We start from the raw sequence: 26480 nt of genomic DNA on the forward strand, positions 1-26480 counted from the left end.
AACGGCCTTTAATAATTTCTAACTGCTTTTAATCGCTTTTGTCTCAACTGAGACTTGGACGTCCTTCAACGCTCACATACACTCTCTCACATACAGTATAAATGTATTATCTATTTAACAGTCTTGTTTTAATGTGATTGTATGTTTTGTTAGGTTAGTACATGGTAATAGGTCTGTTTCTGAATTGAATACGTCAATGTAATGTATTAATATTTTCTGGATGGGTTCACGAAGTTCGCGTTCACTATGATTTCTTCTCACTACGGTTTTAAGTTTAGCAATTTGATCTAATTATTTACTGTTATCAATATCGTTAGAAATTTCATGATTTGAAATCCTCACCAGGATTGAAGAAGCATACTCGCGTTGGTTTGCCTTCGAGGTAGATGGTTCGAACTCTCTTTTCGCCTGGTCGTATTGTTTCTGGTTTCTGAAAGTATTAAATGTTATTTCCTAGTTTTAATTTATCGTTGGAGATTTCGTATTGGTACTTCTCTAAACAAGCTAGTCCTATTATTCCACCTTCTATTAGGGGAAAGTCTTCTGGTACTATATAAAATTTATGTTCTTTGCCAAACATTTTGGATCTAATGAATTCGTTAGTGGTATATTTGTCTTGTCCTATGTAGAATATTCGAGGTTCATCAGCTTTGAAAGTTTGAGAGTCTACTTTGTTTTTCTTCAATAGGTTGATTCCTGCTCCTGTCGATGAGGTGTGTTACATGTCCCGTTCTTGTGTTAAACCGTATTGTGAGGAGTTTGCCTGGTGTTAACGCTTGGAATTTTTCTTGATCTTCCGTCGTCTTGTTGTGAGTTTCTGTTTCTATGTAGGTTTGATTCACTCGGTCTGGCGGGAGGTTTCGTTGGCTGGCCGATTGAAAATTTTGGCATTGATTGGCAAGGTGTCCCATTTGGTTGCATTTGAGACACCGTGGTCGGGCTCGTTCTGTTAAGGGTGCACGTTCGGTTTGTCGAAATGCAGTATTTGGTTGTTAAGCGAAAGCATGTTGAATCAGCCTGGGTGGTGTGGACTCGGAATTTGTTACTGGTCGTGGTTTGTATGGTAGTCGATTATTGAGGCGAACGGTCTGTTGCTTGCGCGTTCTGTACTCGTGAAAATATCTTTCGATTTCGATGGCGCGTTTCTCGCCTTCAATAAAATTGTGCGGCGGAGCGGTAAGTAGAATTTGTCCCATTTCTATTTTTAATCCTCAAATAAAGTCTGTTATTGAATCTTTCAGAATTCTGTCGCTCACGGCGCGTCTGTTTCTTTCGTCTAGGTATTCGTTGGTAATGCTGTACTGTAATTCGTTGCACGATTGTCTAAAGCGAGTAATCTAGCTTTGTACGCTTTCGTTAAACCCTTGTCTAGTGTCTCGTAATTGATCTTGGTTTTCACGAACCGAAGTTCGAGTTGCTACGTTCTATGGTAATGCTTGATATAAATGTGCGTATTCTGAGATATGCACATTATATATTGTCATAGCTGCTTTTCCCGAAATTCTCTCAGTCTTAATCATTTTTAACAGTAAATACTACACATTACCCTCATCTCTTTGACTTCTCTAATGAATTCTTCCACTCCTATATCGTTTTCGCCGTTAAGTTGTGGTATACATCTTATTGCGTCTGTAGCTTTAAGCTCTGGTTGTGTAGAACGATCAGGGAAAATTCTGTACTCGAGCGGTTGAGGTGATGTCTGAGGCATTTCATCTATAGTTATTAAAGAACTGGCTCCTGATACATTCCCCGTGGGTGCTCTTGCTGGCCTACCCTCCATTTCGTCTATACGTTGTGTGAGAATCTTAATTCCTTCCTTTTGTTCCCGTATTTCGTCTAATATAGCCTTTAACATTGGGTCTACCCCACTACTAGTTGAAGCGGTGTCAACAGTTTCGGTTTCATTTTCTCGTGGCGTTGCCATTATTATACTAGTTCTACTGTCTGTGGTATCTGTACTTGAATTTTTAGTTGTCTCTTCCCGTTCTGTATTTGGCGAAAGAATCCAGCGTTTGCTCACCTTGATGGTCTAGCCCGTAGGAAAGGTTCCGTTGCAGTGTTCCTTTGTCGACACGTCAATAGTGTCTGCTCTATTGCAGTGATTCGCTGATCCTCAATCTTCAAAGTTGACCGTAGCCCGAAATGCGTAATTTCGTTTTCTTGAAGTTGATGGACCCTGGCAGGATCGCCAAAATGTCATGTAATCTTGAGGGTTAGTTGATAAAACAGGAAGATTGAGTCGTAACACAACTACTGTCTTTATTTTCTAATCAGTTTTATTTATTGGCACAGTACAGGTTTACAATAATTGAGGAAAGCTCGGTGTGGTTGTGCCCTTTTAATTAACAACGCCGTCTCGCTGTTCGCACCTTTCGTTAGGAAAAGTGAAGGTAACGATCCACGATGCCAATTGGTTATAGGCCACGTTAATAAATGAAGGTAGGAGGAAGCCTCTTACCAAGGTGGCTAGTAGGTGATATTGCTTATGGGAAAAACCAGCTTTTTCGTTAGTTACGTATTGGGTTTTTCTCATTAGGTAACTACGTGCTTTCCCCGTAATTGATAAGGACGTATAATAACCTAAGGACTGTTTCAAGGACCATCCATAAACAGATAACCTAAAAAAAAATAAACTTAAGTAGTTTAAGTTTATGGTGGGTTCCTGGGGTAATTGAGGGTACGCGGTGAAACCTGCACACATCCGGACTCTGATATGAATTGACGTTACGTCAAACCCACACTCGCACACCAGTCACACACGGTTTTCATGATCTCAGCTACTCTTCCACTCACGCCTTTATTCTTCTTCACGGCACATGTGATTGCCAGGTCATCTGCAAACGCCTTGAACATCACCCTGTAGTCCAGCCTTTCCAATAAACGGTCATAAACTATATTCCACAGGAATTGTCCCAGCACAGATCCTTGTAGTACCCCAGCCGCAACCAGGTACTCCACTGTACCAAACTGATTGCTGATGATTATCCGTCAGATAATTTTTAACGAATCTAATGATCTTCCACGGCAACTTCCTCTTGGTCAGTTCATCAACAATGTTGTCCCAACCAATGGTGTTGAATGCATTCTTGATGTCCACCGCAATCATCAAGCATATCATCCTTTTCTTCTTGCAGGTGTCTGCAAATTTAATCACCTGTATAATCGCGTCCACCGTACTCCTTCTTTTCCTGAACCCGTATTGTCTCTTGTGAAACGGGTCCACTCCCATGCATCTTTCGATAATCACCTTTACACACTTTTCCCACACATTGCTCAAGGCAGGGAGTACACTTATTGGGCGGTATGCATTAGGGAGCCTAGGGTTCTTACCCTGTTTGCTGAGCAATATTACTCTCGCTGTTTTCCAGCATCTCGGGATACTACCAGAGTCCGTGATACTGTTAATCACCTTAGTGATACGTTCCGTTCGGTTATTTACTAACAACTTAACAATATCACCTGGGACCCCATCTATTCCCACCGCCTTCTTTCCGTTGATTCTTCCGGTGATATACTTAACGTCTTCCTCGTTGAGCTTCATGTTATAGGTGATATCCTCCCTATCCTGTTCTTCGACTTCGCTTAGCTCCGGTCTGTGTCCAATGATAAATAATCCATTTAAAATTTCCCTCACCTTGTTAACAGGCATGTCATTTGGAAGCCCTTTCTTGCTACATCTGTTCATAATCGTGCGATACGGCTTTCTCCACGGGTCCCTTTCTAGTATCTCACAGAATCCGGCCCAGGCTCTCTTTTTACTTTCCGCTATTTCTCTTTTCAACTGTCTTCTTAGCCCCTTATAGCTACTAATAAGGGCTTCGATCCCACTGTCCCCCTTCCTCCTTGCTCTAGTTATTTTCCTTAATACTTTGTGAGCCTGTGTTCTCAATTCTACGATCGCCTCATTCCACCAATGGTTGCTGTACTTCTTGTTTGTCGTACAGCTCACCTTCTTCAGCATCTTGTCACATGTTTCCACCATACATTTCCGTAACATTTCCGCCTTGTCCGCGTCGTCCGTCGTATTAAAATTCTCTACGGTAGCGATCTCATCAAATTTAGTTAAAAATATGTCGGGTGCAAGACCCTTCGTCACGTATTTAAAGAATTTAGTTCGATCACTTACGGTCCGTGTTTTAAAATTGTGAAATATGTATAGGTGGTCCGATGCTGTGAAAGCATTTAAAACCTTACTCCTTACGTGGAGGTCGTTAACTTTGTTTGTTGCACTGATTATATCAGGGCAACTCGTTCTTCCGTTCCTATAAAACGTACACTCATTGTCTAGCCTTATAGGAAACACACCGTAATCGCATTGGGATCCATCAAAATTCTTTCTCGCTCATCTGGGGTTTCTCCTCTCCAGCAAGTGGACTTAGTGTTAACGTCGCCAGCCACAATCAATTTCTTGTTTCTGCTTACACGATTCCTTATCTCCGATGCAAGCTTATTTATATACATCATGAATTCCTGTATCTTGATATTGGGGGAGCAATAACCACTGAAACAGGGGATATTACCTACACCAATACCCACTAGTCCATCCTTCCTGTACAGAAGCGTTTCATCCGGTACTCGACCATTGAATTGCGTGACCCAAATCGAAGCATCACCCTTAGTATCATTATACCAGTAAGGTAACTGCCTGTACGGTTTGGATGTTATTACCACATCCGGTCTGGCCTCGATCGCGCTTTGGCACATTAGACTTTGCGCCATCCTACATCTATTTAAATTAATCTGGAGGATTTTCATCTCCTCCCTTGTCTACCTTGTTGTAACATTTTCCTATAACTGGGGCATGCTAGGGACCCCGTCACATGGCCAAATCTAATACCCGTCTCCTTGCTGTATATCGCACAGCACAGTAAATTGGGGCATCCTACTGTTGTGTGGTCTCTTCCTCCACACTTTCTGCATACCTCCTTTCCTGGGCTTACAGCCTTACACTTGTTTGCAGTATGCCCGAACATGTGACATCCAAAACATTTGGTCACATTGGGCAACACCCTGACCGTGGCTATGGTTAGGCCCGTCCTAATCTTAATATTATCATCGCCTTTATCGATGTACGCTTTCGGCAGAACAATGATCGCCGATTGCGTGCCCCACGGCGCCCTTCTCATCGTCTTGACTTCCAATTTCTCGATCTCTTTAATTTTTAACTCTTTCTTCAGGAACTCGACGAGTTCCTCCTTACTCACCAGGAGATCCACTTCTTTTATCTCCACCGACACCTTGTCTTGTAAAGGCGTCGCTCGCACCTTGTCGCCAATAAGCTCATTTATCTTATTGGCAGCGACTTTCACCTCGCTGCCAGCCCTCATTTCTATCAGGATGTTCCCAGCTCTTGTTCTACGAATGCCCGAGCTTTCCTTAAGAACATCCTTTGCCACCATAAGATCTTTGTATACCTGAAGCCATTCCTTACCCTCTCCTACTTTAATAAGGATGGCCTCCGGCCTTCTACGAGCTCTCAGCATCTTCGGCCCTCGATTCTCGGTAGGCGTCAGCAGCTCTTTGTCATATCCTATCCTTTCTTTTATCCTCCTTTTCTCTTTCCTGCTCATTTGGACCATCCACTCGTCTCCGGATTCGCAGGATTCAACATGTCCAGTGTCCATAGCACTCCTCCTCTTTGAACCACATACCTCTACATAAGAGGTATCGCTTTTTCCTATTCTCTTGTTGATCTCTTTTTCCTTAATTTTCAATGGAGAAACCGTGTTCCTTTTATTTCTGGATTCTGAGGACATCCCTCTTCTGCTGTCCCCATTTCCTCTTCCTGTCTCCTCCATCAAAGGGGAAATTTGTGTGAATACCTCTTCTTCCTCAGGTCTCTCCACTCATCTCTTATCTCTCATTCCTTTCTTATTTACTGTCGTCATAAGCTTGGCCCGTGCTTCATCCGTCTTGCTATTAGCCGCAGAAGCAAGCTCATGAATTTTCAGATCCTTCTTGAGGATGAGGTGTAATCTTCTTACCGCATTCTTTAGATCCTCGTAGGCTCCCCTCATGAGCTCTATCATCTCCTCGAACTCAGCAGGCTTGACAATAACACACTTCTCCACCTTTAGTTCCAGAGTTTTCTCGACCCTCCTTGCAGTTTTGGCGCCAATTTCATTTCTCTCTCAGCCTTTTCAATTTTCCTGCGATCGACGAGGCGCTACAGCTGCTTTCCGACATGGACACATCCCCTTCGGAGAAGTTACCCTCAGCTGTTTCACTCGTTGATTTCGCGGCGATACTGGACCACGTTATCATAAATGTACTTTCTTTACCTTTAACTCCTCTCATTATGGGAGCCAGAAAACTATCTCTTCCTGATGCAACCCCATCACTCTCGATAGCACCCTATCGCTACTTATATTCTGGATGATCCTCCTCCCAGGTCCTTCTTTTCCATCACTTCGTTGAAGTCGTCTTTAAACTCAAGAAGTTTTGTGTTCTTCTTGGGTGATCGAGAACTTCCTTTACTCCCTTCACTCCTCTTCGCGCTGCCACTCGCAACTTCACCGTCACTCTCATTGCAGCTGTTATGGTCCCCGGTCGTATTTACCGAACGAGAAGAGGCCCTGGGGCCGACCTTCCTCCCGTCGTTTGTCCAGTCGTATGATGACCGTTGCGTCGAGCCTGGGACGCTACACGACGAGGCTTGTTGGCTCCGAAACCCCCCGCGCCGTAAGTTTTTTATCTTTACTTAGCTTATCCATGTTATTGTTTCAGTACATAGTCCGTGGATATAGCCGTAGTCGTTATCAGCCTTGCTCAAAAACCGTCCGAATATATCCAATCATAAACCAAAAACTCGCCAAATCGTCAACGAAGCTACCCGTAATATGCATGTTAGTAATTGATATATAGATACATAATAACCCTAATTACATATAACTATAATGTGTTAGAACTAAATAATATTATATAAAACTATAATCTGCATTTCATCAAACTGAACGCCTGTCGTTCTAATAATAGACCTAATGATGCGTGCGTAAATCGCTACATATATAAATAAATAATAAAATAATAAATAAAGGATGATGATAACAAAACTAAATAATAATAAGTAAAACAACATGCAATAATAAATAAATAAATAATCAATAATGAATAATAAATAATCAGATAAGTACGTGAATAAATAGTTAAATAAATAACCAATAAATAAATAAATAAATAAATAAATAAATAGATAATAACTAATAATAAATAACAAAATAATAAATAATAAATAAATAAATAAATAATTAAAAGAATGCACCTAACAGTTGCATTCTCCAACATACTAGTCGCCACGCAACTCAAATAAAATCTTATTTGATTACTTATTTATTTATTATTTATTTACACTTATTTATTTACAAAGGAAGTTCGGCTCGAGTAATAAAATAATTAAAATACAATAAAATAAGGTAATTTATAAATAGAGCTCTAGTCGTGTAAATTCGCACGTTCGTGGGGAGACGCGATCTCGAAGAAGCGCGCCAACGGGAGTCGTAAATTCCCGTTACGATTGACTAATCGACGCCACGAAGCGTTCGATCCCCTATTTCTTGTGGGATAATAAGGGTAGTTAACTTGAATATAACGCTGCTGTTAACAGGTATTATATATTTGCACAATCCAACAACTTCGCTGTAATACAAATGAATGGTTGATATAAACTGACTACGAATGAGTACAACCTGAGACTCTGTTCGTGTTGTCGCGTATGATGTGTTGTGTCGACTGACTCTATTCGACTGTTGAGTGGATCCTTGGTGACGACTGACGTAAGCTAATGTTTTGTGAAGACTGACTAGAACTGATGATGGATCCAGACTGGCTCTTCGTTCTTAGGGTTTGCCGAGGGAAAGCTTGATGTGGGTGTGCCCTTTGAACGAAGAACGCGGATTCGTTATTCACACCTTCGTCAATGAAGTGAGGGTAAACGTCCGCGATGCCGATTGGCTAGACCCATGCTAGTGCAGACGGGGATGAGGAAGTCTCCCAACAAGGTGGGTCGGGGGTGATTTCATTTCTGGGAAAAACCCAGTCGTTTTCGGTGGACATGTGTTGGGTTTTCCCAGTCTACCTGCTTTTTCCATGATTTATAAGAGCCTAATAAACTCAAGGACTTTTCCTAAATCCGGACATAAACCGAAAATACTTCTAGACATTTAGATTGCTTGGCAACATGTGGAAGTAATTAAGCTAGAAGTTGAGGTTTTATGATGGGTCCTTGAGTTTATTGAGGGTCGGGAAGAAGGTAGGTCGGCCGCTGGCTGCCAGGTAACGTCGGCTAGGGTGCGGATGCTCCGTGCGACGTAACAGTCGAACCGACTTTATTCCTTCATAATAGGAACTTACGTTGAGAACATACTCTCGAGCGATGCCCGTAAGGTGGCGACGCCACGCATCGACGCGGCGAACCACCTCACCTGTGCATCGCTCCACGCAAACGCATGCGTCCTAACGCTACCCGTCACGCAAATGGCGTCCATTCTACACACGTGCGCGTCTTAATAGTAAAACTATTTCGCATATTTACCGCTTCACAAAGTGACGTGCCATCGCGAGTGTTATAATAACTCCACAATAATTTAAAAAACAAATCTTACTCGCATATCCGCCCGAACTTGCAATCTCTACGGCGGATAGGGAAGCGTTCCCAGGAAGTGCACGTGTATGTTCGTATTTAGTGAACATCAATTATTACTAAAATCCCATTATCGCTTATGCATTACCCGCAACGCGTGAATATCTTACATTACATGTTACTCAGTGTGCTGTTAGTTCTATAATGACAAAGCGAAATACCCTCCGTAACCCGCGTATATGGTGAGAAAAATGATGACAGCAGAGTCGAACGCAACATGAACGCGTATATTCTAATATTCTCTTAGACCTTTTTATTTCAATTAACATAAATAAAGTAAGAATAGTACTTACAGGTCTCCACATAACCTCCTACAGCCACTGCATTGCCTGACACTTCTCCATCACATTGCGTCCTACTTCTCCATCAGAGTTATAAAATACTGCACCACCTCACGCCCGCCAGCAAATCTCCATTTTATAATCATCCAAATCACCACAGATATCACTTATAATAAACCTCCTGTGTAAGCATTTGCACCGAGTACCAGGCTTTCATTGCAGAGATCTTTACCCTCCGCTAACTTACATAAGCTTTCTACGCAATCATCAACTAGTTTGTCATTGCCTCTAAAGTAAGTACGTCCCCCATATATAATTATAAGTGAGTAGGAAGTAAATATACACATAAATATCTATTTGTCAGGATAACATATAGTCACTATACCTAACTCATCACTATATAATGAAATAGCCTAATCTAAAGATAAACTAAACTACAGTACTATGTGGATGGCCAATTACTACATAAACTAAGTGAGTAAGCAAGTAATATAATCCTCTTCACTAAAACCTTATTCAATACCTATTTACAGACATCAAAATCTCCTTCGCCTGACGCAGGTACACCAGAATCTTTTTTTTGCGCTAGGAGGGGAAAATGCTATTACGCATACCCAGTGACACGCGTCACCAGGTTATGTGGGACTCGGCCAGATGGCACCGTCATACCCACTATGACCTCCCTCTGCTACGGTACTCGAGGTATCAACCCGCTACAGTCATTCGACATTACTTCGGGTTGGCCTCTACACAACGTGCCCAATCTTTATGTATCTTCTCTCCTCGACTCTGGTCCTTCTTCTCCTCCTTCCTTCCCTTCTTCTTGTGACCTCCATCCCCCTTTCTATAGAAATCCGACATTTCATCGCCTTTGTGCAGAATTCATAAAACCTATTCCACAACCGTTCCTCCGCGGTCATCTTCTCAACGACCCGATTCTACAATATCAAATCTTCACCGATCTCGACCTCCAACCCCGTTCTCTCCACCGTCCATCTAGGGCACCAAAAGAGCACATGCTCGGCGTCATCCAGCACCGCACCACAATCCCAACAACTGCTATGCGATTCTTTACCGATCCTATGACGGTATCAGTTAAAGATACCGTATCCCGTAAGGATCTGCATCGTATAATCGTTGATCCTCCTCTTTATTTTGTAGAAGATCAGCGGATCTTCTACCAGTCTCCTAGTCCAATTGTAGGGGTTGTGGAACGCCCACTCCAATCTCCACCTGTCCTCTGCCTCCGTCTCTAAATCCTTCATTCCTTCTTCCCCAACATGTACCATTTCTTCAGAGCTCTCGTTGATCCCCCCCTTCACTCCATACTGCTTCCACCGCAACCATTCCTTGATGTAAATCGGCATGCCACCGGTAAGCACACACAGTGCCCCATGTGACACCGTACGGTAGGCGGTAGACGTACGAATCAGCACCGCCCTTTGTGCCCTTCTCATAATCGCCCTGTTTGTGTCTCTTCCCAGGGAGGAGGCCTCTTCTTTGTTAAGAGGATAACCTCCGTCTTCTCCCTGGCCAGGTGCAATCGTCCCGTCAGTGCACCAGTATTCTCCTCTCAGTCAAAAAGTCCCCTAACAACTCCTGTAGCCGTCCCGGTAGCCGTCTCCTTCGAACCTCCTCCAATATGCTCTCTCACCTTAGCGTGTTGAAGGCATTCTTCACATCAAGGGCGACCAGAACACACACCAGGCCCTTCCTTCTGCACTCTTCAGCAACTGCGACCGTCCTTTCCAGGGCTTCATGAGTCCCCCTCATTCTCCTGAAGCCATACTGGTCCCTATAGAAGGGATCCTGACCAATGCTCCTCACAATGAGCATTTTAAGCGTGTGCTCCCACACCTCGCTCAACGCAGGCAGTATGCTAATCGGCCTATACGCTGATAACATCGCAGGATCATTGCCAGGCTTGGGTATTAGTACCACCCTAGCCTCTTTCCATAACGCCGGTATTTTTCCATAGGTGTTTACTCCGTAGAGCACTGTCAGGTGTACACTAGGTCTTTACTCCGCCAATAACATCACGACAGTGCCAGGATTCCCATCCACTCCAGCCGTCTTCCTGGGATCGCATTTCCCTACGGCCATCCTCAAGTCTACTTCCTCGATGAGTAACCCTCCTTCTTCGCCAGGCAGGATCGATGTCTCTTCCTGCGTAGGCGGTCGCAGTACCTGCCTGGTGACAAAGAGGTCATCCAGGATTCCCTCCACTCTATCTCTTCCAAGGGGCTCCATTGGCGCCAACCGCATCATGTTCTTCCTCACTACACGATACGGCCTGCCTCATGGATCCTGATCTAAGGTGGCGCAGAAACCATTTCAACTCTCCCCCTTGCTACGCCCGATCGCCCTTTTCAGTCGCCTCCTAGCATCATTGAATTCGGCCACCGGGAACTCGACGCCATCTTTGCGGGCGCCACCGCACGCAGAGCTCTTCTTCTAGCTCTTAGAGTTTCGCTCATTAACGTAGCGAGCTCATCGCTCCACCAATAGTTGGCGTACCTCTTCGCACTCGCCGGGTATCTCCTCTTCAAATCCACGGCACACGTATGCTCCAGACACTTCTGCAGTCGTTCGCCGCATGCCGTCTCGTCAAATTTAAAACCATTTTCGTCATAGACTCCGTCAAATTTGTTTAAGAAACCCTCTACGTCCATCTCTTTTGTCAAGTATTTGAAGGCGCCACTGGTCACCCGCTTAATATTTTCTCTAAATTTATGTTCAATATAAAAGTGGTCTAGTCCTGGCGAATTCCTTCCATTTCTCAGGAAGGAATAGTTTCCTGTCGTCCTAATAGGTATATGCTAGTTCCTCGTTATAACGTCCAGCAGGCATGTTCCCCTACATTCCATCTTAGAGCCGCCACCTTCACTAGGATTTCGCATTAAAGTCACCGGCAACTACAACCGCCGGTGCTCTTTTCATCCCTTCCTTTATGATCCCTTTCAGTTCCTTCAAATAATCGTTGAACTGGTCCTTACTCTTATTAGGGGAACAATACCCACTGACGCAAAACACGTTACAAACCCTGACTCCTACAGTCCCCACATTTCTTATCAGGGTCTCGCTCGCCGCATGTTTTCTATTAAACAGAGTGACCCATATCGATGCATCCCCACCCTCGTCATTAAACCGATAAGACAACTGCCTATAGGACTCGGAGATGACCACTATGTCCACCCTGCTTTCGCATACACACTGCATCATCAGGCCTTGCGCAAACCTGCATCTATTTAAGTTTATCTGTAAGACCCTAATTGGGCCCCCGTCTATTCGTAACACCTAAGCGCACCATAGGGCACGCCAACGAACCCGTTATATGTCTTGCATCTATGCCACCATGATTCAAACACATATGCGCATGTCGGCTCTTTATTGGACTCTTTCATGATATGCTCAGCGCTGCCGCACCTCCTACACAACTCTCTGCCAGGACGTGCAACAGTACACCTTGCCGCCACATGCCCCAACATGTGTCACCTATAACAACGCTGAACATTAGTTAACTGCCTAACAAAAGCTATTGTTAGTCCGGTTCTCAGCCTCCTTTCTCTCTCATCACTAGGCACTCTACTCGCGGGAGGACCGCCATCGCCTCTTGCGTGTCCAATGGTGCCGCTGTTATATATTTGAGTTCTACATTAACATTTTCCTTGATTCCCCACTGCGACCTGATATCTTCCACCAGCTCTTCACCGCTTGTGAGGAGATCAATGTTCCGTATTTGTAGGGTCGCCCTGTTCACCAGAGCGGCCACCTCTGTACTATCACTCAAAGCGGCTCTCAATTTGGCCGCCGTCTCGCTAACCACCACCGTCCTGTCGAATTCAGTGAGGGTGTGGCCCGCTCTCGCCCTACGTACCCCCGTGGCTCCCTCCAATGAACTTCCTCACCGCCATTATCCTCTTATAAACAGGGCGCCATTCGCAACCTTCCTCCACCTTAATTAGAATGACTTCCTTCCTCCTCCTGTTTCTTAGTACGCCTCTCTCCTCGGCAGCAACCTGCCGGTTGTTTCCCGGACGCATCATCGGTGTAGCTTGCTCTAAGGGAGCTCTCCTCTCCCTCTCCCTTTCTTCTACCCTCATCCACCCTTCGGAGTCCTCGCTGAAGTCACCCCTTATCGCTCTGATCTTCCTCCCAGACGCCTCAGCGTATGTGACCTCTCCTCTTCGGAGCCTCTTATACTCCTCAACTATGATATTTTCAGCCGGCGATACTATCTTTCTTTTTGGGTATCCGCCCTTAGCTATCGTCACTTCCCTCTTCATCTCTGCCCTGTCTGCCCTTTTTTAACCTCGACAGGCTCTCTCCTTCTCCTTCTTCTTCTTTCCTTGTGATCCCCACACTGCTCCAAGGATGACAGGATGCCTTTCACCAGGCTACCTATCTCCCTTATCCCCTCATCCTTATCTTTGTGCAATTTCAACTTCTTCATCACCACGTTGAACATTTTAACCGCTCCTGCCAGGGTTTGCGTGAGCTCTTTCAACTCAGCCCTGGAAATCAAAACGTCCTCGTCATCAACGTCGCTCGTCTGCGTATCGTCTCTTGCACCATCATCGGCTTCGCTAACCATAGCCGATCTCGTAGATTTCGCGCTGACGTTCCTCTCAACCACCCTCCTGGCTAGCATTCTAGCGTAGGCCAGTCCTTTCCCTGTACCGACGTACTGTGGTCGCTCCCTCTAATTCCAAAGGAGCCCTCCGATTCTTCGACCACTCCTGCCTCCGTCCTTTCACTAATCGTAAGACTCCTCTGAAGTCTCCTTCTCGGTTTAAAGGGGCAGAAATCCTCACTCCCCTCCCCCCCCATCTTTCCTCGGAATAACCGAGATTGTCACACTCTGATTCAATTTTACATCCGAAACCATCCTCGGTTTCTCTCCTCCCAATATCGCCTTCTTCAACTTGCCCTTCTCCTTCTCTTTTTCCTTCTCCTTCTCCTTGTCCCCAATAGCTCTTACCGCACAAGGGGGTGCCTGGGGTTCCACCTCCCCGCCGTTCTTCCAGTAACTTGATGACCGTCTGGTCGAGCCTGGTAAGCCACTCGTGTCCCCGACGGGGCCTGGGGGCTCCGAAACCCCCTGCGCTGTACGTTTGTTAACTTTATTCACCTTGTCCATATTTATATAATTAAATAGTCCATAGACATCGCCAAGTCGTCAACATGCTGCCCATATGCCGTCCGAAAGTATCCAATCGTTGTCCATAAACTCGCCAGGTCGTCAACAAATAAGCCAATCAGATGATAGTAATACTGTGCTAATAGTAATAAATACAGTAATATTGTGCTATCTACGATTCACTTGTCAATCTAACGCCTGCATTCGGCTAAAGACCCGATGATGCGCGCCCAAACGCCACAATATATATAAATACAAAACGATATATACTAAATAATGAACAAGAAGCAATAAATAATAAAATAAATCAATAAAATAAATGAAATAAATAGTCACGTAGGCAGATGAATAAAGAAGTAAATAAATAACCAACAAAGAATAAATAAATAAATGCATAAATATAAAATAATAAATAATAACTAACTAAATAAATAAATAAGTAAGTTAGTAAATAATTTAAAATAATAGATAATAAATAAATAAAACAAATAAAGCAATACTAGTTAATAAATACAAAATTATAAATAAATAAAATAAAATAAATAAAAATATTAAAATATTAAAGTGGTGCATTACATCCAACCGCTACATACTCCAACATACTAATCGCCACGCAACTCCTACAGCCTCCTCATTACACGGCACACCATTACTTATTTATTGATTCCCAAGAACTTAGTTCGGCTCGTGTAAACAAATAAATAAATAAAGTATACAAATATAATATAAGTATAAGAACTGTAGCCGGCCCGACTTTATTCCTTAAAATAGGAACTTACATCGAGCCGACTGTACATGCTCACTGACGTTGCCTGTAAGGTGGCGACGCCGCACGTCAGCGCAGCGATCTACCCCACCTGCGCAACGTTCTTCTCCATCGTCCGCGTCACCAAGACATAATGGCGTCCATTTTATCCACGTGCACGTTACAATAGCACAATTATTACGCATTTAGGGTTTTCGCACGTGTCATGCCATCGCGAGTGCATATAAATCTCTCTACACTAGATGCTATTTCACCCGCTAATAAACCCAACTATAATCTCTACAAAAAATATAGAATCGTCACGCAAAGTGCACGTGTGTGCTCATACTTAACAATATTATTTATTTAATTGTAAATATCCAATATCACGTATGTATATAAGTAACAAATTCCGCGACGCGTGAATATCTGCCATTATAGTCAATGGGGCCTTATCTGATTGTTTATTTGACTTTATCCCAGGTCGCTAATAATGGATAAATTCAAATTAACGATTACTAACCGTTCGTTTCTCGCACACTTCCTATTATATCCTCCACTTACTTATTCTTGTTCAGTGAGGATATTACCACCCAATTACGAACAATCGTCTTGCAGCTCACCCACCCAATCATCATACCCGCCAACTCTATTACCATTGCCACACGCTCACTCTCCCCCACATCACCCAACAATATTCCACTCCCATGCGTTCTCCTGTCACCTCAGTCCACTCATACCCCTAATTTCATTTCACTGCTTCCTTGCAATTATTATTACACTTCTCGTCACATTAACCCATTATAACCTATTAGAATTACACCGAACTAAAACACTCCTACATCCTCGTACATACACCCGGCTAGTGGGAGCAACCCGTCAACACGTCCGCTCTCGAACGCGTCCCGAGTGAGAACCCGACGGGATCTGGGGGCTCCGACACCCCCTGAGTCGTAAGTTCATTATAACCTAACCCCAATCGGCACCTCGAAGCCATTAAGTTTATAGCTCGGGGAGGACACGTAATTCGGAATTTCCTAAAGAACGGATAGGGCCCGTCCGAGCCATAAACAGACAGCCACTCAAAATTCCGAACAGTTTATATTCAGTTGAAATTGCGTCATCAACGAGCTTCTATCGAAATATTCATAGCATTGTTTAAATTATTATATATTATATTTCAGGCTGTTTTTTTTTTCATTTTACGGCTTATTTAACTATACTTAACTTATAAGAACGCCTCAGTGTTACTCTTAAGTGTTGGAAATATAAACTTTATAACCCTGTTAATCGCAGCGTTATACCACCTCAACCACCCCTATTATCTCAACGGAAATCTGGGGATCGATCTATTCGCGACGTCGATTATTATAATCGTAACGGGAATTTACGACTCTCGTTGACGTGTTTCCTCGCGATTGCGTCTCCGGCGATTGGTCGAAAATACACAAACTTCACCTTAAAACAATTTGATGGAACACAAAAAGCCACAGATTGGATATCAGAGTGTGAAACAGAGTGCGAAGAACTAAAAATCCAAAATGAGAAGAAGAAATCAAGTGCTTGGAGATGTATTTGGAAAAAATAGCACTAGAATGCTATCAAACAAAGACGTTAAAGAATAAAGAATACAACTGGGAAGATTGGAAAACTTCATTTCTAAAACTGTGTTTACCAACAAGAGTTCCTTAAGTACGCCATAAAAAAAAGAACGATTAATATTGGAAATAGAGAGAGAGACGGCGGAAAGCACAAGAATAAATTTAATCGTCATTGGGCTACCTATTCAAATTAAAGATAGAATCGACAAAGAAATGATACATTCAACGGATGATTTCATTAGAATGTTGGGGCAGTATGAAGAAGCGTATCATAAGAAAAATTTCAGTAATAAGGAGCAGATGAAAGAAAAAGAAATGCAGAGTAGAAGTGTACGTCCTGTCAGAAATTCAAATCCAATATTCAAGAAACAACCGTACCCGGTTTGCGAAGCGCTGAATTTTCTTGGCCAATCCCACCCCGTGGAAGTATGCAGAAATATAAATAAAAGTGCTCAGAAGAATTTCAAACAAGTAAATTCAACTCAAATATTTACATCCGAAAACGAGGAGTCTATAACACAGAGTGGGAGCGAAAAAATAACTAAATGCCCGGCGAAGTACGAACCACTGATAAAACTCCGAGTTATAATCAATAATCAGAAAGAAGTTTGAAGATGTTTATGACACTGGAGCCAACTCAAGCTATATTAATTAAAAAAAATATCGATGAAATAAAAGCAGATCTAATCGAACATAAGAGTATTTTCAAAACTATCAGTAGCAACGATTTCAAGAGTAGCCGGACGAAACTTAAAATGAAGATAAATAAAATAGAAGAAGAAATAAATGTTTTCGTAGTACGCAACGATAACTTCACATACGACCTTACCCTAGGATTCGATGCCATAAAGAAATTCAAATTAAGACAAGATGAAAACTTAAGTACTACTCAAGAAGTAAATCACAAAGAAGGAGAAATAATATTCAAGAAGAAAGAAGAAAGAAAGAATGATCGGGAGAGAAAAAAGATAAACAACACTGAATACATGTGGACAGACAAATTCGTTGACAACGTTGAAGCAGATTCACTTTCTAGGAACCTTGTTTTAGAAAACTCTGAAAATGAAGGAGATGTTCTGAAAGTGGCAAATCTTATTACAAGGCAAGAAATAATTCAGGATCAGGAAGTAAACCGGAAAAGTATTGGAAATACTAAAAATGTCACACGAAAATCGGAAAACGATTCATGATTTCTTTGGCCACACTGGAAAAAATCATATTTTGAATACAATTTGACCCTTTTACTATTTTACAAATGTGGATCGGATAATCGGCAAATTTTCTAAACTGTTCTCGCGTCTCAACTGGGACCAGCAAAAAAACCTTTCGAAATAATGTCATTCGATACGGTTGCAGGGGTCTCCAATAGAAATTTACTCAAAAAGTACATGCTCGTTCTCATTGATCATTTTTCAAGGGTCGTTTTCATGTCCACGTCAAAAACGCAGCACTCAGAGGATATTATAAAACTCATAAACTCAACGGGAAAGACTGATTCCATAAAAATTATTCTCGCAGACCGATCGCAGTAATTATCATACATCCAAAGAAATCCAAGATTACATGAGAGAGAAAGATATCAGATTAATTTTTACTTCAACAGACTGCCCAACTTCAAATGAACGAGTAAATCAAACCTTGGTAAACCGGATCCGATGTAAAATTAATTCAAATAAAAAGAGAAACTGGACAAAAGTTGCAGATGAATGTGTGGACAAATATAATAACCCCAGACAGTGTCACTGGATTCTCACCGAATCATTTGCTACATGGAAAGGTAATTGAGATCGTCCCTAAAGGAATAATTGAAAATAGGATAAACCTAGAAGATGACAGAAAAGAGGCATTCCAAAATTCAATGAAGAATTTCATAATCAACAAAGAACGATATGATAAGACAAGAAGAGAACACGAATTCAAAATTGAAAATATGGTTTTCGTTCATAATGGTAACAAATTAAACAAAAATAAGTTGGATAAAATTCGGAAAGGCTCTTTCAAAATTCTGGAAAGGATTTGGAACACAATCTATGAAGTGGATGATAATCGTAGATGTGGTGGGAATTGTTTCCATGCGAGCAAATTAGTTCCTTATGGAGATGGTAATCACCAAGAAGGAATTGACACGGGGTGTCAGCACGAGGAGGGCAGGTGTAAATTCCATAGAATTTAGAACACTAACCGACTGTTTGACTTTCCCTGTGTTTACTGGGAGTCGATCGAACGGTATAAATAGAGAAGGACGGGGACTTAGGACAGAGAATAACACAAGGTTTCAAGAAGCGAAGATTGAACAAAGAAGAAGAAAGGCAAGTTAAAAGTTAGAAGGAGAAAGAGAGAAGAAATTAGAAGCGAGGAGTTTTGAGGAGGTGCGGAAGAAGACTTAGAAAATCGATTGAGTTTTCACAAATCGATCGCCTGATTCCAAAATTATTACAACATTACATACATATAGTTTCGCACGGTTTGTGTTTGATGTGAATAATTGTTCTGCGTTTATTAAAATCATATTTAAGCGTTTTCTCCGGTTATATTTATGTTATATTTCAGTGTTCTTATACGTGGTATACACTTAAAGCATTTATCACGTGATTTAGATTTTCCAGTTTTAGTACTCGAGTGTTACCGAAATTTAATGACACGCGTTGAAAAATAAAAGATTTTACTCGTAACGGGAAACTGCACGCCAGTACCGAATTCTCTTCTGGTCTATCACGGAGAAGTGATTCTTATAGTCTAGTGATGAGGATGAGTAATATGGGCAATATTAATATGCTCAGGGAGTAATGACGAGAAAAAAAGGGTCGAAGTTCGGAATGATTCAGGAAGGAGAAACATAGATTAGGGTGTTTGTTACAGGATGAGACTATGATGTTTGTTGCAGTATGAATAAGGAATTGATCGTCCAACAGTTAATTATTCAACGAGAATATGTATATATGTGTATGTAAGTACAAAACTGCCAGCAAATTTTTCGATACATGCAAAGTGCGGGCCCATCGGGAATTAAACCGATGACGCGGAAGCAATTATTTGATATATTGCTGCAACGCACAAATGAAAACATTCATGAAAGAATTTAAGTATCTCGAGAACACTTTGCTCAACCAGGAGAATTCGAAATTATTCGAAAGAAGTACGCCGAGCGTTTCAGCATAAAATATCTTACATAAAATATGAATTTGAACGTAGATGGTTGTTTATAAGTTATAAGGAACAGGTTTTCAAAATAAGATAAGAAAGTTGGCTCTAAGGAAAGTAAAAGTACCCGTTGGCAAATCTTGACCTGAATAGACAACGAAATCTTTCACTAATTTATAGGAACGTGGTAAACGACAAAAGACAGGCCTCCGTGAAAATACAAATATTGGCGAATTAATATTTGTTACCCAAGAAAAGCAAAGATCTCCTGACTAGATGGATGCTTCAATAATATTGAAAGAGATTACAGAATGTCCTGAGCGAGTGACAAGATATAGAAAAAGTTATTGGAGTATTCACCAAGAAAGAAAACAGTTGTCAAGTCTGAAATTTCTCTCGATATTTGTTGATGCGCAACTATGAGAACAACGTGATTAATTATTGGAACAAGCGAAAAGAGACTATAATTATTTACATTCAAATATATCCATATCAAGATGTATTCTTAAAAGCAAAAAAGAAATACTATCCTATGTCAAAGTCATATACGATAATTGCAACCACTGCTGGGGTATATTTACAGATTTGTTAGACCATATAACTGCACACTTATTAATCTATTTGGAGGATGTAGTAAACAATTTGCCTTGAAGTGAGTGTAATGCTTTGGGCTCATTAATAAATGGGAACGTGACGGATTTTAGCAATTCCAATTTAAATAGAAATTTGGAAATAACTATGATTTAGATTTATATGTCGGAGATGAAAGAACACCGGAGTCTTTGGAATTTTGGATAATCCCGCAACATTGTAACCTAGAGTTTACTGTAGCTGTAATTGAACAATTGTAGTTATTCAATCCGATTGTAATTGCTCGAGAGTTGTGATAATGAGCTTGGGCTCGAGGCGACAGTCAGTCGCCGAACGTAGCCGCGGTCACGGGATGAACGCTTTGTCTAACAAAGGCATGGAGTAATTCTATAGCTCTCCTTAAAAAGGAAATAGTTGTAACACTCGACAGTAAACTTTCCAACGGTCTCTGTCCCGTATCTCGCCACACGCAGACCCTATTCTTCGAGTAAGATGATTGCCAGATGTGGATGCGTCTCCGCAGTACATGTTCAGCTAGTCCGAGGGCCCGTTATAAATCTTAAGATTTAGCCAATTAAAGTCCTTCAAACAGACAAACAGTCTTTGTCCCAACTACGGGAAAATAGGGGAGACCTATTTTTCAACGAGCGGCGTCTCCCACTAGCAACTTTCCCTCGAGGACAGCTAACATCTTTTTCTAACCACCGATATGGAGATTGACCAATTAGCAGCAACGCCAATTTCCCTTACTTTCTGAACGAAGGCTTTTCTCGACGAATCCGATGATCTCGTGTCCTTGGACACACCCCATTATAGTTTTCCTCTGTGGCATCATCGGGACGGGAAAGGCATTCTCGCTCGCGATCTCATTGATGAAAGGAGTAACCCTTTACGACCAGTGAATATTACGCGTCCGACTTAGATTTTGTGAGCACGTTCATCTATCATTCCGTCGACCGCGGATTCCTTATTGAACCTGGGATCATTGTCATTAGTTTCTCGAGTACCTAACTATCACGGTTACTTGTCCGGTTCTATGATAATCGTATTTGCACTAGTGAATGTCTTCTCTATTACATAACGACAACGTGTAACCCAAACGAAGATTCGTTTCACGCCCCTAACCCTAATTCTAATGTAAACCCGACATATATATATTCCAAAGTTCATTTGTAGCATTAAGATTTAATCTGCCTGTCGCGTTGCTAGTACTTAGTGGTTCACGACTTTTAAAATGGACTGTATAATAGTCTGTGAGTTCAACTCAGAGATTGAATTTCGATATATCCTGTTCGAGGATTTGCATAACTATCGCCAAGTGTCTAGAGTTTCGAACTTATATCCTTCTTCCACTTTCACAAGGATACTATATTCCTGTCCCGAAAGGTGGCTGAAAGAATTAATTAACTTTATTAACATTGAGGGCATTCAAGTAAAAAATGAAATAGGATATTTGTTAATATTTTTATATTGGAATCTCTTTTACTATTTACTTACATATGTCGATGTTAAGTAATTTTTTATTTCAATCGCAGTTGCAGATTACCTAGAGACATTTATATTTGTAGTTTTGACTTCGGTATCGAGAACGACCAAAGCGATATATTGTCATCTGAATCAATGCTTTGCGGCCAGAATTTTAAACCTCGAATCCAATAATGTATTTAGTACATAAAAATTATTATCTTCAACAGCTCTTGTGTAATAATCCATACAATATATTAGTTGTTGTCGCAAGGTAAATATATTCGAAGGATGTATATAATGGAATTGTTAATTGTTTTTTAATGGCTATTATTTTAGACAAATTTATTTTATCTCTATCAATTTCCTCTGTGAGTATGAAAAATATCACTAAAGTGGGTGCAATTATGCTAAGGGCATTCCACTCTAAATCTGTTAATAATTCAAAATGATAATATTAATGTTGACAAAGTTAATATTGCAGCCCATTGCTGTTCGATTAGTCTATTGAATATTTGATATGTAGAATTCCATCTTGTTGTCACTTCTGTTATCAATTTGGTTGGGCACATTGACAAGATTCTGCATTCTTTGCAATTTGTCTTTTGTTACGGTGCTGCTATATTTGATACATGTCACTAAACTTCGACACATATCACTGGTAATGTTAGGTCGTTCAAGCATTCTGATTGCAGCTTTAATACTCGCTGCGTTATCAGAAACTACAGTTGTTATTTCACTTTACAATTGCCAATTCTGAAATACAGCCTCTAAACTATCCGTATTTATTTTGCCGGAGAGAATTCATATTAATATTCATATTTGTACATAAATCTATAGTGACACAAGGTATTGTTATCTATCCAATTCGCCTTGGATTCTTCGTATTCTGATTAACCATTCTCTTAAAATTACATGGAAGTTTCCATTTAACCGAATTTCATCACAATTAGCAGTCGACGTCGAAGCTCGATCTCGCGGTTGTCGAAAATGTCCTCTCAACTGATCTACTAAAGTTTTTATAAATCACAGGTGGTTAAGTGACCTTTCGTTCTTTTTCTTTTTTACTAATCTATATAGAATATATAAATTAATTAAAGAAATCCCCCCCCCCCACAAAATAACTCGCGCTACCACTTCAATGACTTCCCATAAAACAGTATGTCGCAACATACTGATCAGCCCGATCAACTTCTCCCACGAACTTGATGTAATATTTATAATTACAATAGCTTCTTTGACGACAGTCCAAGTTCCATGGCGGAAAGTTCTTTCCACAATACCCATCTCTGCATTATGCCAATTTGTCAATAATGTGACGATCCTTTTATCCTTCCACGCTAGAATCAAATTATTATTCATGCGATAAGCTGTCATCGGTATTTTTTTCAGATTTAGTTTTTTTATCCCATCTGGCAACTCTTTTCTATTTATCAATATTGCGCCGGTCAAATAACATTTTAATTTATGTAACTCAGTAGCCAAAATGTAACTGGTGTAATAACGGTCTGTAAACATATGATGTCTTTGCGATCTGGGTATTTTATTCAATAACATTATATACAAGTGTAATGGAATTCTAGTGGATACTGGAAGGTCCGGTCTTATCAATGTTTGTGTTGTAAGGCTCTCATAATAAGGCAGAATTCCGCAAATAAAACCCGGGAATATATAAATATTCTCTCTGCAAAGTAAGTGCGGATAGTTTAGAGGCTGTATTTCGGAATTGGTAATTGAAAAGTAAAATAACAACTGTAGTTTCTGATAACGCAGCAAGTATTAGAATCTGCTAATGTATAGATTCATACCCCGTTTTGTTGGGTTTTTTCGGCTTGTACGTGATAAACGAAATTCGACCTTTGAATTGTACATCAAACTCGTCGACGGAAATTTACTCGCTCGTTATAAAATAGTTCAAAAATTTGGAGTTCATATAATCAAGATAACCACTTATTAGCTGCAAACATGTTGTAGAGTTAGCACCTTGTGCTGAAACTATTCTCACATGTAACATCCGAAAAATTTGCGTAAATCTATCTCTTGTGAATGTATCGGAATAAAATGGAATGTGGCTTGCTTGGTGCCTTGACCAATATTCTTGTATATTGGCCACTGGCATCGTCCCCATATTTATAATAACTGCGATGAATGTCCAAAATTCTTCTTTCGTGATTGTTTGTTCCCTCATTTCTGTTAGGATAATAGAGGTGGTTGAGTTAGTATAACACTGAGGTTAACAGGTTATAATATATAGCGGCACATGATTTAGAGAACAATTAAAATCATGTTGTTGTTTTGCTTCGGAGTATCAAGACCATTAGGTTCCAAGTAATGTACGAACAAATAAACTCCGGGCAAAACAATGTCGCCGCTTCGTGCAACCGTCAAACGTAGATGAATTCGAATTTTCCGGTTCTGCCCCGACCAGTATTGTTGAGAATTGTGGATCTTTGAAGCCGAAATAATGTTATAGGAACACTAAATTTACACTGAGAATTCATATTAAAATAGTAATATATTTATTTCATGGACGATTTCTCATATATTCATCGATACACACTTGCACGCGTCTCAGCACTTTCTTCCATACCCGACTGTTAACCGACTGACTAGTTTACACTCATCTGTTTTCAAGACGTCGCGCACACACACACACCTCCACACACCGACACTCACATACAAGCATCTCTACTACACATTTAACCCAGTCCAGCACAGAAAACTATATATATCTCAACAAGTATAAATAAACGGATGCGATCGCAAGGAAATGAGTTACAGTCAGTTGTCGAGCAGTTATCAACCAGTTATCAACGAATTATCAGCGATCTAATTAACGAGTCATTAGCGATCCATTAGCTGACCAACCGCCCTCTACACATAAACATCTACAAATTGGTAACCCCGACGTGAGTTGAACATGAGTAAACAACCTCCACATTGGTGACCCCGACGTGATAGAAAACATTAAGATGGCGACTACGAAAGATGTTAAGGCTACGGGTAGTGTCGCGGTTATAATGCTTCCGCTGTAACCTTCCAACATTACTGTTTGGTTTGCATTGTTGAAAACGCAACTAGACGCGGCGGACGTTACGTTCGATAAGGCGAGGTTCGACGGCCAGCTCCTCCAGCAGGTAGAGGGCGTTATGACGGATCCGCCAGCCACTTGACGGTATGTGAAATTAAAAAATAAACTCATTCGCATCCTTACGGACTCGGATAGCAATGGCGTAAAATAGTTGGTGGAGAGTGAAGAAATGGGCGATAGGAAACCGTCCCAATTTTACCACCATCTGAGGAAGCTCGCCGCCCGCATCAGGCGCATACGATGCGATCAGCGGACCTCATCGCGGAGGAGTTCAAAGGAGATACGGGACATACTTTGCAGGTAGCAACGATAGCGGACCATCCGGCGCACGCGGAACCGGCTGAGGCTCCCTGGCTCGCGCTTTTTAATACGTTTAACGACCAAATGAACCAATTAAGGGCCGAGGTGAGCGCGATGAACATTAACCACCGTCCGCGTCGACACTGGCGGTCAAGAGGTCGGAGCCGTTCCAGGTCGCGAGAAAGAGTGTAGTATGAAAGGAGAGACGTTTAGCACTCCCCTAGATAAGGATGGAACACATATAAATGGTAAGGCACAGGTCGCCTTTCGGAGGCTCTTACCAGATTTTTGTCAGCGCCCGCTTAGCCGCGGTGGAAACGCTAGTTTCCCATCGATCACGAAGGTTAAGCAACGGTCGCTGTGGCACGGACAAGGATGGGTGACCGTTCGGCGGGCGCTGACGAAGAGGAAGGAGGAGGCGCACCGAAGCCATTTTTCTGAGACTATCCAAGGAGCACGAGGCAGGCAGAAGCCCCCGGGACACAGGACTACCCTGGGAAACACCGATGGATCTGATATTTCTTATAGTCGGGTGGCGGCTGGCCGGTGTCCGCGGCACTAGCCAGTTCGCCCATCCGGTGCGGAGAATTTCCGAGAAGTTAGTGGGCCCCACGCCTGTCAGGACCACTCACCACCTCATCACAAGGGGCTCCCTGGCACACCTGCACCAGTTCTGACCGGATCAGGGTGTGAAAAAGAGTGAGCGGCACCAGGACAGGACACATCGTTGACGACCTCGGCTAAAAACCAAAATAAGAAACATGGATATTGAAAACGTAAACAACAAAGTTTACGGTGCAAGGGAGGGATACCCCAGTACCGGCGCAGCCGTGGGTAGTGAAGTGGGGCCCACTGCGTCGACATCTCGCGACCACGGCCGTTCGAGGGTGGACCGCCAGGCCCCCGGACGTGTTTCTACGCCTGGCGATGGAACAGGAGACAGGAGGAGGACAACAGGAGGACAACCGGATAACAACATGATGGAAACGGCGGAGGAATCTCCGAAGAGGGTGACAAGACGCTCGCTAAGAGCCGCGGACAGGCCGGAGGGCGTCTTTCTGGCACCAGCGATGCTGGACGATGGCACGTCACCGATGGCAGGAGGATCACGGGCGCGAGCGAGGTCCGACGACGAGGATTCGGCCGCCTCGATCACCTCGCGCTCGGCTTCGGCGGCATCCAGGGGGAAGAAGAGGAGAATAGCAGCCACAACCCCGGAGGTGTCCAAAGAATTAGGGGCGCAGGTGAGGACGAGCTCCCCGGCAGACATCAGCGCGGGCCTGACGATGCACGTGTCCGAGATAATGCATGTCGCGACGACGTCATCAAACCTCAAGGGGACCTACATTAGATCCCTGAAGAACGCGGCGAGTTACATCACCGCCGCCTGGAACACGGAATCCTCGAGGAGGACGAGGCCAGCTCGAGGCACCGACGACGTAGACACGAGGCTGACCGTGCTGGAGGAGGAGAACGCAGCCCTCCGCC

General features: G+C 42.3%; 2 protein-coding genes, 1 non-coding gene and 1 pseudogene across 3 annotated transcripts; 2 read left to right on the forward strand and 2 right to left on the reverse strand.

Moving 5' to 3' along the window:
- Positions 1-4751: 4751 nt before the first annotated feature.
- Positions 4752-5756, reverse strand: LOC117239025. The gene has a single exon (XM_033504281.1). The coding sequence runs from the start codon at positions 5754-5756 to the stop codon at positions 4752-4754; it is 1005 nt and encodes a 334-aa protein (XP_033360172.1).
- An 8358-nt stretch (positions 5757-14114) lies between these two features.
- Positions 14115-17041, forward strand: LOC117239026 (annotated as a pseudogene).
- Positions 17042-22105: 5064 nt separating this feature from the next.
- LOC117239027 lies at positions 22106-23789 on the reverse strand. The gene is made up of 3 exons (XM_033504282.1): positions 23497-23789; positions 22777-23285; positions 22106-22323 (listed from the first exon to the last, which is right to left on the reverse strand). The coding sequence occupies exons 1-3, from the start codon at positions 23787-23789 to the stop codon at positions 22106-22108; spliced, it is 1020 nt and encodes a 339-aa protein (XP_033360173.1).
- A 1389-nt stretch (positions 23790-25178) lies between these two features.
- Positions 25179-25284, forward strand: LOC117239032. Its single transcript, XR_004494333.1, has one exon. It is a non-coding gene; the product is annotated as a U6atac minor spliceosomal RNA (small nuclear RNA).
- The last annotated feature ends 1196 nt before the right edge of the window (positions 25285-26480 follow it).

Source organism: Bombus vosnesenskii, unplaced genomic scaffold, assembly GCF_011952255.1.
Source record: "Bombus vosnesenskii isolate JDL3184/JDL3185 unplaced genomic scaffold, Bvos_JDL3184-5_v1.1 scf7180000013882, whole genome shotgun sequence".
NCBI classification, from domain to species: domain Eukaryota; kingdom Metazoa; phylum Arthropoda; class Insecta; order Hymenoptera; family Apidae; genus Bombus; species Bombus vosnesenskii.